This window comes from Hoplias malabaricus, chromosome 1, assembly GCF_029633855.1.
Source record: "Hoplias malabaricus isolate fHopMal1 chromosome 1, fHopMal1.hap1, whole genome shotgun sequence".
Lineage (NCBI taxonomy): Eukaryota > Metazoa > Chordata > Actinopteri > Characiformes > Erythrinidae > Hoplias > Hoplias malabaricus.
In genome coordinates, this window is record NC_089800.1 from 61,121,026 (window position 1) to 61,138,160 (window position 17,135).

Here is a 17,135-nt window from a genome sequence, read left to right on the forward strand (position 1 = left end):
CTGGACCTATAGATACATTATATATCCAAATATTTGTGGACACAGTTGTCTATTCAAAAGACATATCAATGTAATCATCATTGAAAAGCATTGTTTATAGAAACTGGGACACACTGTCTCAGTAGAACCTGAGTCAAAAGTCATAATTGGTGAACTCTGAGGAAACTCATAATGTTCCAAAAATGTAAAGCGTTTTGTGTGTTTAGAAAAGTGCTCTAGAGTGTAACTCTGATTCATCATTCATTCACTCACCATACCAGCCCTACCTTTGCACAACCCAAGTTATGGTCTCAAACACATTAAGAAGGCAAGCAGTTCTACAATTTAACTCTTGATGAGGCCACAGCTGTTCACTGAAAACCATTCCAGGTCACGACCTCATGAAGCTGACTGAGCGAACGCCAAGAGTGTGCAAAGCTGTCATTATAAAAAAATATTCTGGTTTGTTTAACAATCTTGTTTACTACATATGTGTTCCTTCATAGTTTTAATGTATTCCATATTAATTTACAATGTAGAAAATAATAATAAAAAAAAACAAAAAAATTTCCAAACTTTTGACTCATACTGTACATTCACCAAATGTGGAAAATGGCCCAAAACAAGGGGAACCCTCCCTGAGTGGGCGTGTCCAAACATTTGACTGGTACCGTACAATGCCAAACCTAGGCTAGTTTGGTGTTAGACCCTCTAGCATTGGACAGTGGAGTAGTTGAACTGTGTTCTCTGGAGTGATATAGCTTGTAGTTGTGTTTGTAATTAGTGCCAAACTTCTCTTCTGCTTTCCGTGGCTGAATACAGTTGTGTCCTGCCAACAGTGTTCCAACATCTTGTGAAAAGCCTCCCCAGGAGAACAGAAGGTGTTTCTGCAGCCAGCAGGGACAACCTACCTATTATAGCCTTAATTTCCCAAGTAAATTATGGGTATGGTCCAAGATGGACTTTTGCCCAGTCCTAGCAGTGTGAGCAGTAGTAGTAATTGATTGTGTATGAGGGATTAAGGTGTTTACTTGCTCAGCTGCTATATTCTGAATAAACACAAATGATATAACCTCATGACCATGAGCTAAATTTCCTCCATGCCCTCGTCAGTGAGTGGAAGGTGATTATTTCCACACCAGGTCTCTTATCATATCTCTCCCAGCTGGGAGTCTTATCAAATGCAAATACACTCTGCGCCCAGATTTGTGTCTGGACTCGGCTGTCGTCCCCCCTCTCACTCCCTTCCTCACTCCCTCCATCAGTCTCTCACTCCCTCAGACCTCTCATCTACTGTCAGCCGAAAAACAAAAACATCGTCACTGTAATGTGAAAACATCATAACTCAGTTTCCCTCCTTTTTACGCCATTATAAATAAAACTCTAACTGCCCTCGTCATCTTGTGTGCATTTTCAAGACAAATGGACCAGCAGAACGTTTATATTTATGGTCAGTGTTTGTAGAAAAGTAGATGATTTCTTTTTATTTGGTCTTGATAAAAAGCAAAAGTGGATACAGTCTGCTTTTGATGCAAGAAATTTGCTCTAAATTTCTGTGATGTTCAACTATTTGACACAATGTAAATTTAGTGAAAATAACGTTTAGAGGAAGTAACGTGTGAAAATAAGCGAAGTATTCCTTTGGTCGCTATGGTTTAATATAAAGCATTGAACAGCAGGTCACTAGATCATTAGGCTGCATGCTGCATAAATAACCCTTTCATACACAACTCTAATGAAGCCTGATGAACTATGATATTTAAAGTGTTAATGACATGTTTGAGTGTTTTCTGAAGTGTCGACCTCTTTCTTGCAGGACCCTGGGTTCGCCTCGTTTCTTTTTGAGCAGCTGCAAGTGCCCGACTCTTCAGAGCCAGGGAGCTATGAGGGGTCTCGTTGCCAGGTGTGTGCCACTCCGGTGCAGCAACTGAGGCAGCAGGCTCTTCAGGCCCTTCAGGAGCCTTTCCTTGGAGCAGAAATCCCCATGCTGCCCTCCAGCACCTTCCCTGGGCAGCCCACCAGACTGACAGCACACAGTGTGGTCACACTCTCCTCCAGACCACCCATCTCCAGGATCCCCCACCCAGCCCACAGCACCCTTGCTGGTGGGGAACAGCGGCGTGGCCTGGGTTGGACGTCTAGCCCCAAGCCCAGTGTCCAGGTGACTGTGGGAGGCCCTCTGACTGGTGCACTAAGCTCAGTCACTATTCAGGCTCAGCAGTACCTGGAGGGCATGTGGAGCATCTCACGCGTCAACAACATCCTCCCTCAGCCGAGCTCGGTAAGGCACAGTATATTTCCTTCAAATGCTGGACCTGTTAGAAGTCTTTGCTCAGGTTTGTTTGTTTTTTTAGTTCCTCTTTTGCTGATTTTCTGGGTGAAAATTATAACACATGCTGTACAGAGAACACTTTGTCTTCTTTGCATTTGTGCACCCTGCCTCCTCCATTCACTCTCAAGTGATGGGATGCGGTGGAGGTGGGATGTTTCAAATGTTTGTTTCATCTGCCTATTGAATTTAATGTCATTGTGTTTTCATTTTCATTTTCCTTTAACCTTGTCCATTCAAACTGAATTGAAAAGGTACTGTTGCAGTCGACATGAGTTGGTCTGAAGCAAATTGCATTATTTCTTTTGACATATGGCCCAACATTGTGCTCCCATTTCCTTCTTTTAAAGGTTGATATTGAACACTTAAATGTTCTTTAACCCTATCATTATGGTAATACCAAGGGGAATTTATTCTCAGTCAAGATCTCCTCATTTGGTTTTCATTGCCATTTTAATCAGAACGTAGCCACTGGTTTGTAAAAAGGTGGCAGTCATTTTACAATTACATGTTCACAACATGAGCGAGCTGCTGCATGGTTCTAAATTATGAATGTTTGGACAAACTTGAAACCTCCTTGTCAGAGGAAGTGAGAAGGAGTGTTCGAGCTTTATGTCTCATTGATTTTTCTGTTGTGGAAGCAGTGTAATTACACACCTGTCAGCTTGAATGAGCAATGAGAAATTTTAATCGCCTCCTTTGTTATTGTGGGAATTATCATTTAAAGCTGGCATTGCTGGCCTGTAAAAGGTTTTAAAGCTGCTGTAATGATGGACACGCTCCCTGTCCCCTGCTTTTCGCCATATGACATCGATTTGTCTGCTTTAAATGGAAATGCTACCGATTTTTACCAATGTGAACAAAGTCATCCACAGGGATGTGAGGAGGAACTCTCTCAGAAACTCATTTCTCTACAGTGGTGGTGGTAGGAACCAGGTCTCAAAACATTTACAATACAAAAGAGCTATTTTGTCTGATTCGTCCAGTGAGCCACATGTATTTCTGTGGTTCCATAGGTTGCGTTAATAGTAAAAAAGTATCTAAATGTTTGTAGACACCTTTTTAGTTAGTGTATTTGTGCTTCAGTAGTCTATGGGATACTCTAGAACAGCGGTATATGAGCCTAACTTCAGTGGAACTGTGTTCTCAGTTGGATGGAGCAGCATCCAATATATTTGGTGCCAAGTACCACATGGAATTTGTGATCCAGGACTAATCATCCAACACTGGGAGCTGACTTCACTAATCAGATCCTCGCAGAAATGGTCTAAGAGCTATTGCAATTCACTCCCTGAGTGGCTTTGTAAAAATCTTCACAGAATTTTGAGACTTTGGTGGAATTCCCCTTCAATTTTGTATTCAAGACTAGATTACAGAGCACTGTGCACTGTGGATTATACAAACAAACCCATTGCACCATAGGTGCCACTGTCCTGTTTATGATCCTTTGTGCTCGTCACTGCTCTGAATTCAGTTAATTTCTTTTGCTTGTTTGTAATTATACACGGGTGTTAAAAAAGCTGCCTCTAATCTGCCTCTTTTGTTTGTGGCAGAAGGTGCAGCTCTTTATGAATGGCACAGGTTAAAAGTGTGAATGTGGCTGGATTTGCTTCTTTGCTCGGATGTCAACATGTGCTTTTGTCTAAGCAAAGCGAGCGGCTAGTGGGGCTTTTAGCGGTCAGCGTCAGCCTCTCTTTCAGACACAATAAAGGGCTTTGATTCGGGGGGAAAAAGCTGCAGGGATGGACTGCTCTCGCAGCGTGGGTGGGGAAGTGAAAGCAGTGAAAGCCTGGCAGTCAAACACTCCCAGCATCCATAGGGAGAGTGGTGTCCTGTCAAGCTTCAGAATGTATGCTTTCTCCCTTTCTCACTCCCAGTCTCAGATTCAAATGTGCTCAAAGTGCTATTCAGCACAAGGAAAAAAACCTGCACAGGAAAAAACAGAATTTGATTTGAAAAAAAAAAAAAAAAAAAAACGAGTAAGAAGCTGAAAGTGATTAAAAACACGTGGAAAATATGAAATTAAACTTACAATGCATATATTTGTCATAAAAATATACAGGAAGAATAAAATCTAGATCTGTGGAAAATCATCATAATCCATTTTTCCATATGTCTGAAGATGTCTGGAGATCCATATCCGCCCTGACCAGCCCTTTCACACATGTAGTGTACAACTGGAGGTTTTACCTGGAGGATTCACACAGTGGCTCAGGATAAAGGCTGAGTAATGTCCTGTACACCTGTTACAGACATGTACGTTCACATATCCTGCTCCTCCGGGTTATATCTGGGAGATGTGTGAAAGGGGCTCTAGTGTTCTCCTCCAAGCATGTTGAGCTGTCCAACAGCAGTTTGAATACACAGCAGTGGCTGGCTTCACATGTCTCAGAGGGAGCATGTGCTTCCTTCACTCTTCCAGATTTCTGCCATTGTGTGATGGTTTAAGGTCTTTTTTTTTTTTTAAATTGTTAAATGTAGGTTCTTGCCAAATGTGCGTCTTGAGGAAGGGAGTTCCAGAGCTGTGGAGTGTACACTAAAAGCAGCCTCTCCACTCATCATTACACGGTCATCTTGTCTGAGTGACATAAACACGGGGGAGCTGAGAGGCAGGAGCTTTAATTTAAAAGAGCGGCAGTGTGATTTCTGTGGGGAGAGAGCGATGGGAAGGAGGAGGACCAAAGCCTGGAGATGGACTGGCCCTGACAGCAGGCCTTTAGAGAGACCAGCCGCCACTGAGTTGCCTCGGGCTGTGAGCCTGCGCAATCCGGTAATGGGACACCTGTGAAGGAGCCGCTGTGGAGTCTGGAGAAGGACGAGGAAGAGAAAAAGGAGAAGAAGAATGAGTTCAATACAGTGCAAAAAGCCAGCAGCTGAGTCTTAGACGGATGCACACCGGGGGAACAAGTAGAGACGGACAAGTGTCAAGGGAGACCTGGAATTTAATTGGATGCTGGAAAAACACACACAAGGGTGCATACAAGCACATGCACACTCACACACTCACACGAGTGATACAACAAATAATGCCACTATACAATAATTTCTATCACGAATGGTTCAAGCAGTTTATAAAAAGTGTATAAACTGGTCATCTTTAAAAGCATTAATAAAACAGACACATTGATTAAATAGAGCCCACATTATTCTAAAGTGATAAAGCTCCGTTCCTGTTGGTTACTAAACTTACTTTTAAAACTTACTTTTGTAACTCACTGTTATAACAGACAGCTTCATCTGACATTTATCCATTTTATTAATGCATTTCAATCTATTTTTAATGTTTTATATTAATGATGAACAGATTATTAGCTTTGGGTGACCAGATCTGAGATGGTGAAAAAGAGGACACATCTCGGGGGGGGGGTCTCATCCCTCGCCCCTCGCTGCCGTTGTATGTTTAGCTGAACCTATGTGTGCTCTTAGGTCCTTTACACCTTTATTTGCTACACAAAACATATGAATTTCTTTTTTAATTCATCCGAGAACTTACATTTACGTTTCGGCATAGCTGCTCGAGATGAGGGTAGGTACATGAGCTTTGCCTGACGTAAACAAGGACTACTGATGTGCAGATGGCCAATTAAATGTTTACAGAGAAGGTTATTGACCAATAATAGTAACTCTACAGTCAGACCGTCCAATCAGAAGATTTTAGGCCACTTCACCACGCCCCCTTCTCACTCAAGCGAACCAATCGGAGTAGGGGAGGGCGGGACTAGTTTGTGAACGAATCGATTCTCGAAGTTCTATGTAAGCTCTAGAAAAACAAAATCCCGGACGTTTGTGAAATTCCTCCCGGACATTTTTTAAGTCTAAAAAAGAGGACATGTCCGGGTAAAAGAGGACGTCTGGTCACCCTAATTAGCTACTATTAAACTAATCTTTAACCAGCGGTCGCTCTGAGATACATAGGGAGGTGGAGGTAGGTGGACACAAATACTCCCAGCAAACTGCCTCTTCACTGCTCAACAAAGCCATCAGACCCCCTCACTGTAAGGGTTAAACATTCAAACCTGTAATATCTCTTGCTCGCTTGTGGAGAATATAATGAAAAGCAACTCTATTCAACCACTTACCCAGTCCAGGGTCGCGGTGGGTCCAGTGCCTACCCGGAATCACTGGGTGAAAGGTGCGATCGCACCCTGGACAGGGCACTCTATGCATTTATTGTGTATGGTTTATTTAATTAAAAATATTGGCAAATACATAAAATGAACTGATTTTTTTTTTGTGTGTGTGTTTTTGTTATTTTTATGTTATTTTATATTTTGTATGTTTGTTTGTTTGAAGGTGTGTTTGTATTAGGTAGATTGCCTTGTCTGACTGTAAACCTTTCCGTTGTCTTTCTCCTATTGCAAAAACCTCTGGTGTTTTTCAGCAGCAAGTAAAATTATTAGAGCATATTTGGCAGGGATTAGTCATGTGGATTCCATCTGGACTGGAGTGACCCAGTGGCTGGCAGAAGCTGAGGAGCAGGAGTCATCAAGGGGCCTCCACAGACTGAAAAAAGGACATTGCAGTAGAGAGTGAGAGAAAGGAGAAAAAGAATATTCATGCATGGTTGAAGGGACTGCTCAGATGCCATTAATAATTCTGCCTCTCGTTGGGCCTCGGAGGTGATAGGAACACTGAATGCAGCTGTAGCTCTAATGATCTGAGGCTACAGCACCCCTCTCTCTCTCTCTCTCCCTCTCTCTATCTATCTGTCACTCAGGAAAACAGGTTGACAGAAGGGCTTAAGCCTCACACCTCTCCAATCACAGGATTGTATGGTTTTCTGACAGGACTTTGACACACTGTTTGTGTGTGTGTGTGTGTGTGTGTGTGTGTGTGTGCACGCATGTGAATGTGTGTTTTGATAGAAAGCTTGGCACTGCTCTTGCCTTATCTGAGTGCATAGCTTTATGCGCTGTCCAAATCATCAGCACTTGCATGAGTGTGAAGCTGTTTTTATTTATGAGGGCTCATGTGGAACCAGAGCTCAGTGTGTGTGTGTGATCTAGGTGCCCATCATGTCACTGGTCGAGCATAGTGTTGTTTTTATTTTCCACTGGGGCTGGAGCACTAGAGCGTTTTCAGCTCTGGTGCTGTGGGCTTGGCACATTGGGTTCTTCATGGAGCCTCACAATTTATTTAATCAGATATTACAGACTTCTCAATCATACAGTGCTGGATGTTTTGCTCCTGGCTTCCCCCTACTTTTGCAGAGTTTAGTTCATTTTTACAGCACTCTCCTGAAGTCAAGGGGGAAGCGGAGTGAAGGGTGGTTTCCTAACTTCCTCCAAACCTTACATAGTGTAGTTTCTGCAGTGCTGAGCCCTGAGTAGGAACTACAGATGCCCTAGTCTCCTAGTATTATTAAAGGTCAGTGGAGTGCAATGATTTTAAAGCTGTAATTTTAAGGACAAATGCTACCTAATGAGTTGTCTCATTGTCCGTTGGTGTGTTGTAGAATTGCTCTGATATAACTGAATATCAATTATGTGTATTTAAAAATGATTTAAATTGACCTCAGTGAATTTGCATCTCCATTGACCTTTGGTTATTTATTGATTAAACCCCACTTATTTTACAGTAACAATATCCAAACTTTGTTGCTCTGTGTTTTCCCATTTTCTGTTATTTTTGAATGTAATGTACAAATTTCACCAACAAAACTACATGAGATTGACTTTCTAATTTACATCCATTCATAACAAGATAATTGCCCAGCTGGACTATCCATTGACATTCTTATCACAGCCTTACAGTGCATTCCCAATTGACTACGCGTTCTCTTTTACCTACCGAGCCACCGGCCTTGCCCATTGTGACTGGAGACTGACTGCAGTGCCCTCTCTGCCTTGTGTGAAACTCCCTCTTGGTGTACAAGAGTTTTGATGTGTACAGCTCGTATGTCGTATACTTTTATAAATAGTTCAGCTGTCAGGGTATGCTGACATATTGCATGTGCCTGAGGGCATGTGCTTTATAAAAAGATTGTAAACGATGTTATTTTAGTTGTGGGACTGTGAATCCAGGGCAAACACTGAGAAAGTCAGTGTGTACAGAGACTGAAACCCACCGAAAACATATCATGACACGCCATGGTGAAGTCAAACTCGTCAAATGCAGTGTGTTTAAGTCTTGGCAGCCTCTGGGAAACGGCCCGGTCTCACATGCTGCTCTTAGCGCTCTGCTTACATGCAAAACAAGCTTTTGGCAGTTGATATTGATCATGGCCTTATGTGGCTTAGTTCTTCCCTGAGCCTGCAGACAAAGAGGCAGCCTGGGCTGAATAAAGATGCCTGTCAGCCTTGGAGTAAGACTGGGTTGCAGCAGGAATCTAGACATGTTTACTTGATAAATGTTGTGCATGATTTTTTGAAATGATATAGTTTTAAACAACTCTTATTGGAGCTGGGCTTTGTAAGTGACTATGGTCAAACCTTTGTAATTTACTGTCAGCAAACTTTTCAAGTTAATTTCCTGTCACACACAGGCAGTTTCCACCCACTGAACCCCATTCTATTTTGTGATTATAGCACCTTAAATGGCCATGGGCCCACTGGCAGGCCACAAGTTTTATTACACACTCCTGTAACCTAAGAATAGACCCACCGGTTTGCTCTGGAGTCCCTGTAGTTACTGAATAATAAGCCTTACATGTAATTAACCTGGCATTTTAAGGGGTAAATTACGTTAATTGCGGTGGTTACAAATCTTTTTTTAGTTTTACACTTCAAATGCATATTCCTTGAGGTCCCAAGATCAAAAGAGTCTATGATAACATTTCAGATTATTTACACTCAGTTGGGTAGAGCGTTAGTGTTTTTTTTTTTTTTTTTTTTTTTTTTTTTTTGTAAAAGCTCCTTCAGTCTTCATTTAGAAAGTGTTATGACTATTGACACTTTGATATTTTTGTAGATTTATGTCAGTTGTTCTAAAGTATATTAAACTTGCCATTTCTAGGCTTAGGGTTTATTAAGGTTAAGGATGCTGTGTAGGCAAAGGAAATTAACATGTACCTACCTTCAGGGCAACTATTTTTTTTTACACAATAAATAAGGGTCTGGTGATGCAGGTAACCGTGCATACAGCCAGTATTTGAATGGTTCTTTGAGTCTCTATGTTTGTACATGTAACCACTGCCTTTACTACAGAACCCTGGAACGGTGTGCACTGGTGGGCTAATTAGGTATGCTTCCATCTTAGACTCCACTAGTGTCAAGCATGCATCTCTCACTGTTTCTGACCCTGACCCTAGCACATGGTCACATTCCCAACATTTCAGGAGGACCCTTGGGGTCCTGATGCTGTGCTGTCACATTCTGCCCCTGTCTGTATGGCTCTCTCCTCCCAGCTGCTTCTGTGAACCAGTCCCGTCTGTGCCCACCTGAGTCCTAAACATGCTCCTACTGAGGAGTGGACAGATCCTCAGAGGATAATTATGTCTCCTTCACTCGTCCTAATGGCCATTTGTAGCTTCTCTGTGGAGAATTTCTACTGAGAGATTTCTATTTGGTCGTTTAGATAATCTATAGTTTGATCTTTTTATTTATTGCTTGTGTTTGTGTATCATCATGAATTCATGGGATAAAAAACACTGCTTTTGGGACAGAATCTTTTATTTATTTATCATGAATGTAAATGATCATATATATGTTATACTATATATATGTTATATGTTATACTACATATTTATACTACAGCGTTCTGTGGGCTTCATATTTATATTGTGGTTATATATTCTATAGTCTTTTGTTTTTCACTAATTATATCCACATGTCAAAACTGAAGGTCCTGTTTTCTCTCAGACGCAGGGTCCTGTAGCTGAGAAAGATCATACAGTGTCTTCAGACACCCCCGTTTCAACTCTCTCCCTCACCCCGTCCCGACAGAGAAGTCCAGTCCACTATGGTCCAGCAGCACCACTGTCCTCCAGCCAGCCTACCTCAGCTGCAGCCTCTTTCTTCATCAGGTAAGAGTGTTTCTTTAACAAGTTGGTTTGTTAGGCTCAGTAAGTTCATTCATGTTAACAGAGAAATGTTATGTAGAAGTCAGAAAATATTTTTTTTAATTTCAGAAGGTACACGGCTAATGTAGCTAACAAAGGTAAAACGGTACTATAGGGCAGTGTTCATAAACCAACATGACAACATGACGTATAAAAGCCCTTCATAACACAACCCTAAACGTGTATAAACACCACTAGTTATTATTTATCGTAAAGGTTGCAAGTGCTGTCTTTAATAATTGTGAGGAGTAGGATTGTTAACTTCATATAGACTCAGTTTACCTCACAGTGACATAAAGTGTTTGCTTGCTGTGTTACATAGGGCTGGTGACACTAATGAATCATGCCACTGTTATACGTGTGAGATTCGGTCGTACAAGTGTGAGTGACTGACTTAGAGACTTAGTGGCAGAGTTAGTGACTTGGTGAGTTAATTAATTACAAGTCAGTTCCTCAAAAAATAAATCATGACACTACTGACAAAGGATTGTTATCAACTGGACACCATGTTCACAAAGCCAGTCTTTATGACAGTCAACACTTTTTGTAGTAATCCTTAAGGTTTATGTCAGTTCTGGTAATGCGCTTATACAGATGTCATTTACACATTCCTGCAGCTAGTAAATAAAACTTATATTAAGATCTAAATCATCCACAAAACAAGTCCTGCTGAAACAATCTCGACTTAACTGGATTACATGGTTCTTCTGTGATGTTTGTGTGGACAAGGTATGTGTCGGACAGGCGATATTTATCTCAAGAATGAAAATATTAGATTAGCTACACATTTGCTGTCACATCTGAAAGCAGGAGCAGTGTGATTAAGTGCCTTCTCTTTGTGTGGAGAGGGATTGTGATAGAGGGTGAAGATCCGCTCTGTGAGCTACCACCTGTAAAACAGACACAACGGAGAAGAGACCTCAGTCGGAGACAGGGTTAATTTCTATGCGATGATTTATAATTGCTGGCTTGTTTTCTTTGGACTGGGTCTCAAACAGGCGGATAGGCAGGGAAGCACTGCTGTGTCCCGGAGAGAGGAGTCTGGGAGGGATAAGATAGAAAATAGATTTGTTTTTCCCCTCCCGTTCGCATGCTCAAGGGAAAAAAGAGAGGAGGAATAGGAAATGGTGATGGTTACCACCTTTCAGTTCATTGCAAATATGAGTCTTTGCCAAGAATTTCTGGTGCTTTTGTTGGCAGGCCACTTAATTACTACCTTAGACACCCGAGCATACATCAAATTCTTGTCCAGGAAACAGAATGAACTTCAAACTCAGTGACTCTGTGAGCTATAGAAAGAGCCACCCATGTGGTACAGTTTGATTAGATTCTACTGGGGGCCTGCTGTCAGGTACTTATAGCATTTCTACACTATTTGCAAGTCCAAATTTAATTCCCCCTTCCAAAAAATGAAGTTAATCCATGTATACATTGGTAAATAAGCACTACCCATCCATCCATCAGTCCAAAATATAGTGTTTGAAGAGCCCCTCTAAGGAAAACCCACATTTTCATCTTCTGAGGGAATTAATTGAGTACTTCTTCAGTAAAAGTGAGAGGATAAAGGTGGAGGAGAGAGAGGAATGTCCAGCGCAGTCCCCAGCCCCCTGGTGTGTGGCCACTGCGTGCCCACTTGTTTGACATGGAAAGCAGTCTTGCTGGATCAGCAGCGCTTCCCTTGTAAATGAAATGTTAATTAGAGCGCAATTAGAGTGGCACGGAGGAGGGCAGAGCAGCAGGGAGGAAGTGAGTCAGTTTGCTCTCTTTCTCACAGCTCACTTCTTCTGCTCTGCTCTCGTGGGCTCTGCTTCGCATTCTCTCCCAGCTGCTCACTCATCCGGAACTGGATGTGGGGTGCTATTTCAAATGTTTGCTTTGACCACTGGCTCATTTGTTAAGAACTGAACCTGAAGTAGTTTGAAGTCACAGCGATACCCTTTATTCCATTTATAGGTTTCTCTCACTCACCACATTTAGCCTCTTAGGACTCCAGTAACTTACGCAGTTATGAGAATGAGCAAGAGATGACCTGCTGAGTGGTTTCATACGTGTGTTACTTTATATTTTCACTTCTGACACACATTGATATCACACTAGGTTTTAAACATCGGTGTGGTTTCTGTAGTATGATTTATATCTGAAAGTATCCAGGCTACTCTTATAAAGGCTGGTCTTCAGCCGGCTGGTCTTCATTCACAGTGCAGTGAATGAAGTCACAAGTTTGCATAGCACAAAGATGCACACAGACAATCACAGGTCAGACCTGCACATCTCCGAAATCTCAGCTCCGCTTTGTGCTTCAAGTAAAAGCTGATTTGCTGCCAGGGGACATGTTCACACAGTCCAAAGAACACTTGGTTACATTTTAGTGTAGGGCACTGTTTTTTGGGAGCTACATATAACTCACATAAGCACTTCCTGACAACTGACAGACATAGGTTTGGTTTGCTCTTGTTGCAGTGAGTGGTATCACAAAGGTAAGATCCAAAGAGCTCTCTGAGGCTCCATCATTCAAAACTGTTCAAATGAAGCTCAAATGTCCATAAGGTTAAATATGTTCAAAAAAGGTATTCTGATTTTTTTTTTCACATGTTTCTGAAACCTTTATAAATGCTTATTCCAAAAGGTGTCTACTGTCATAAAGGCTGCTTTTGTCAACTTTGATATCATTGGTATTTTGAACTTTGTCTAGTGGCATCATTTTTGTGTTATTAAACATAGTTTGTGTGATGACATTTTCTGGGCGTAAATTACATAGCAGGTAATGACAAGTGATTTTTAGCTCTTTTGGTATGTCAGGGTGACAGGTTTTCACTAGCCCTTCTGTCAAGTGAGTTCCATTTTATTCTTCATAATATGACATTTGAAGCCTTTTGGAATAAGCATTTATAATTTTTTAAGTATGTTTGAGCCAATTGTCATGAACGGCTTATGTAGGTGTCATGTAGCCTAAGGCATTATACTCATATGACCTGTCTTCAGAATATTACAAGTACATACCTTACTTTTTGTTTTCTAATATACTCCTCTCTCAGTTCACTCTGTACAATGGACCATTCAGCTGTATTCTTTGTTGCTTGTTTTAAGTCATTCTGGTTTGGATGCTGGTTTAAGCAGCTGCACATGAACTGTGTTCTCTGAAGTGATATACCACCATTCAATTACCTGTGATATGTATTTGAGTTTAGAGTTTGAGACCCAGAACAAATCCTCTAACATCAGTATCTGACTGCACTAAAGCTCTTGTGGCTGAATGCAGTCAAATGCTCACAGCAGTTCCACTACAAGTAGAGTAAAGCCTTGCCTGAAGAGTACATACTGTTACGATTACTGCAGCCAAGAGAGAACAACCCCCCTACTACGACTCAAGATTTCATCAGAAAACTTGGATGAGCAGGTGTCTGCAGTCTAATGTGAGGAATTGAGGTTAGGACTTGGCAAGAAGATAAGGTTTTTTGTAGGTTTTATTCGTTATATGTCCGTGCATGCTCTTATTTAGTGACTGTGGGGATGTTTTAGAATATTATTTTTAACAGTAAAGGGAAAATGTGTCATATTTTTAATATGCAAGGGGATTGGGGAATGGAACTCATGAACCCACAAACTCATGCACTGAATGGAGCTGTGGCTCATTCCCAAAGGAAAAGGCTCTGAAACTAACTGAACTGGACTGCTTTGCTTGACCCTTGTGGTATTTTGACCCAAGCATGTAACAAAAGTTTCATTAAGACCCCAGGGAACTGTTAACATGTGAAAATGTGATTATAATATGTCTCATTTAAGCTTTAATATCACAGTAGTGATGAATGGATTGAGGAAGGCAGGAGTCTATGGAGGACAGTGCTGAGCTCTAAGGCAGGGAGAGGATGATGGTTAGTTCAGAATGATCTCTTTGCTCGAGCCCCCAATCTCAGCATATGCTCCTGTGTGACGAAGCATATGATTAGTGTATTGACATTCTCTGCGGCCTCTATAATGAAAACAGACAGAGAGACACTGGCAGGGCTGAGGACCCCTCTGATGCTCGGTTACAGTCAGCAGCCCCTCACTGCGTATTGCCTGTGTGTTCTTATTCCACCTGGGTGCTCCAGCAGATGAAAAAAGGCCAAAGCGGCCCAAATGGAGCCCTCTGAACTGAGGCCCGGGGAGAGGCGCTCTTTGGCTGGTGCTAGATGGGAGCCAGGCTAGAACTGATTGAAAGAATATGACAGTGTTTAAGATGGGCACATGCTCCATTGCTTTCCAAATGGATGAGAGTGAGAGAGTACGAGGAGAACAGAGTCTGTCGGGGTGGGTATGGACAGGAGTGCGAGAGATGGACAGACACATTGAGGAAAAACTGTGCTTTTGAGTAATAGGTTTTGTCTGTATGTGTGTCTCTGTGGGTATTTGTGGGTATCAGATAAAGGAAGTAGAGCAGTGTAAGACAGGCCATGTACTGCATGTGAAAAGTCATAGCTACAAACTGCACACATTTGAGTGTGTGTGTGTGTGTGCGTGCACATGTGTGTTGTTAAAGAACCCAGAAACAAGCTAAAAGGATCAGAATAACTGATATTCATAACTGAAGTAATATTTATATATAGCTTGTTGCTGCCCCAAAAAACAAAATTTTACCATTTCAGCTGTCCTTCAGAATTTGTAAACATTTCATGATGAATGGACCAATAGAAATGCTCCAAAATGTATTGGAATAAAAACCTTTTACATTGACTTTCACTGAAAGTTAAGAAGGTTTTTCCTTCTCCGGTACAGTTGCTATTTTTGGAGATACTTTTTTTTTTTTGGATGGCGACAATATACCTGTCAATGGATGTAATAACGCTGATCACAGGAGAGATTGCGGGTCTACAAGGTTTTGCATAATTGTTAGGTTTTGTTTTCTTAAATTGTAGGTAGATTACTGCAAATTTAGCTGGAGTTGCAGTACATGAAGAGTGGCTTCTGACTTTTGCACAATAATGTACACAGGTGTGTGTGTGTGTGTATGAAAAGGGCACAGCTGTTTGCTGGTATGCAGCCTCGCCGTGGCTGTGAGTGGAGCACACAGAGAAGTTTTCGTGTTCTTGTCCAGATGCTAGACCAGGTGAAGCTGGGTGGTAATGACTATGATTGGAGCAAGCATTCCACTATAATTGTCCCCACAACAATCCAGACTATCCCCAGACAAGGCCTGCCCTTTGTAGCTGACAAAGTGCTTTGTTGCCGGGGCCTTAGGGTGTAACCATAGTAACAAAGTGTTTTTGGCAAGTAAATACAAAGGTGGGCTGATAGCGTCTGTCAGAGGAACACGAGTACAGCAAAAGAATAAGGCAGACATAATGTATGGACTTGCCATGGATGTAATGTCTTGTATTTCCTTGTGTCAACTTTTTTAAAAGGGTCCATCTTCTATATCTCGGTCTGTCGTGAGTTCACGCAGGTTTGATGAGATGTCAGTGAGGTCCTGAGTGAAGCTATTACTGTCAGCTGCCTGAATCATCCTCGGCAGGTATCTGATAATTTCTTAATCATTATCATTATCATCATCGGCCCTGAATTAGCCTAGTTACCCTTGAATAACTGGTATAGCCCATCATTCGGAAAATGCCCCCGGGGTGGCCCCATTTAGAATCAATTAGGTACATAAATGCATCTGTTTAATCACATTGTTAAGCTGATTAGCTTCCTATTCCAGGGGCAAAGACAATACAGCTAGGGACTGTAAACAGTTGGATGCCATTCCCACTCTTGTTTGTGCTCCCTGTGCCTATGCTAATAGGAGGTGGTGGTCTTCTCCTGGCTGAAACAGAGGGGTGGGGTGGACATGCAGTGGCTAAGAGGAGTGGGGGATGTTTTGAGGATTGTTTCTGAGAGGTGGAGGGACAGAGAGAGAGAGCGAGGGAGAGAGAGGATAGAGTTCACTCTCAGCTTATGTACTCACACGTAAACATGCAAAGAGAACTCCCCAGATAAGCTGATAAGATGGAGGATTTAGTCAGAGATAGAGAGAGAGATTGTGAGAAAGCGAAAGAGAGAAGGAGTGAGAGGAGATGCAGGCAGCACTTTCAAAGTGGAAGGATAGGAGAAGAGGGGAAACGTAGATAAATGGTCCGTGTGTCTGGCTGCTTTTTGAGTGACTGCACTAATTCCTGTCAAGGACACACTGGCAAAGCAGATTCATCCTGAGTGGTGTTGGCCCTGGAGTGGAGCTGTACTTGCATCACAGGGACTTGAACAGCATGACTGAACTGCAAGGCTGAGGGGACACACACACATACACACTTACAAACCACCCACACTCTCTCTCTCTCTGTCTGAAAGCCAGGAGCTCTACCTTGATGAAGCTACACACACACACACACACACACACACACACACACACACACACACACACACACACATGGAGTGGTGAAGCAGTGGACGTAGCTGTGGAGAAGGGCATGCAGGCACACTGACCCATGATGGGCACGGTAGAATTGATGCTTCGCTCCACTGCTTCCAGCTGGACAGACAAAAGAGCCGAGACAGAAGAGGACACACATCAGACCACCACCATCATGAAACTACAGTGAGTTCTATCACCAACCATGTTTTTCTTCTGTTGGGCTCTGGTTTGTTATTGTACACTACATATATATATATATATATATATATATATATATATATATATATATATATATATATATATATATATATATATATATATATAAACATGTTTCTGGCATATTGTGAGATATTTTGACAGGTTGTTGTCTGGTGTTGTTTTGGGATTTGACGCCGATGACTAGGTTCTACAAGCTATGAAAAGCATGCTAGTCACAAGTTAAAAAAAAAAAAAAAAGCAAT

At 41.9% G+C, this 17,135-nt stretch overlaps 1 protein-coding gene across 2 annotated transcripts in view; it reads left to right on the forward strand.

Moving 5' to 3' along the window:
* The first annotated feature begins 2,193 nt into the window (after nucleotides 1-2,193).
* kif26ab (kinesin family member 26Ab) overlaps nucleotides 2,194-17,135 on the forward strand; it is a 58,893-nt gene continuing 43,951 nt past the window's right edge. For both annotated transcript variants that reach the window (XM_066669711.1, XM_066669717.1), the window contains exons 1-2: nucleotides 2,194-2,260; nucleotides 10,108-10,271. In XM_066669711.1, the coding sequence (XP_066525808.1) occupies nucleotides 2,213-2,260; nucleotides 10,108-10,271 (212 nt within the window). In that variant the 5' untranslated portion in view covers nucleotides 2,194-2,212. The remainder of the gene's footprint in view (nucleotides 2,261-10,107; nucleotides 10,272-17,135) is intronic.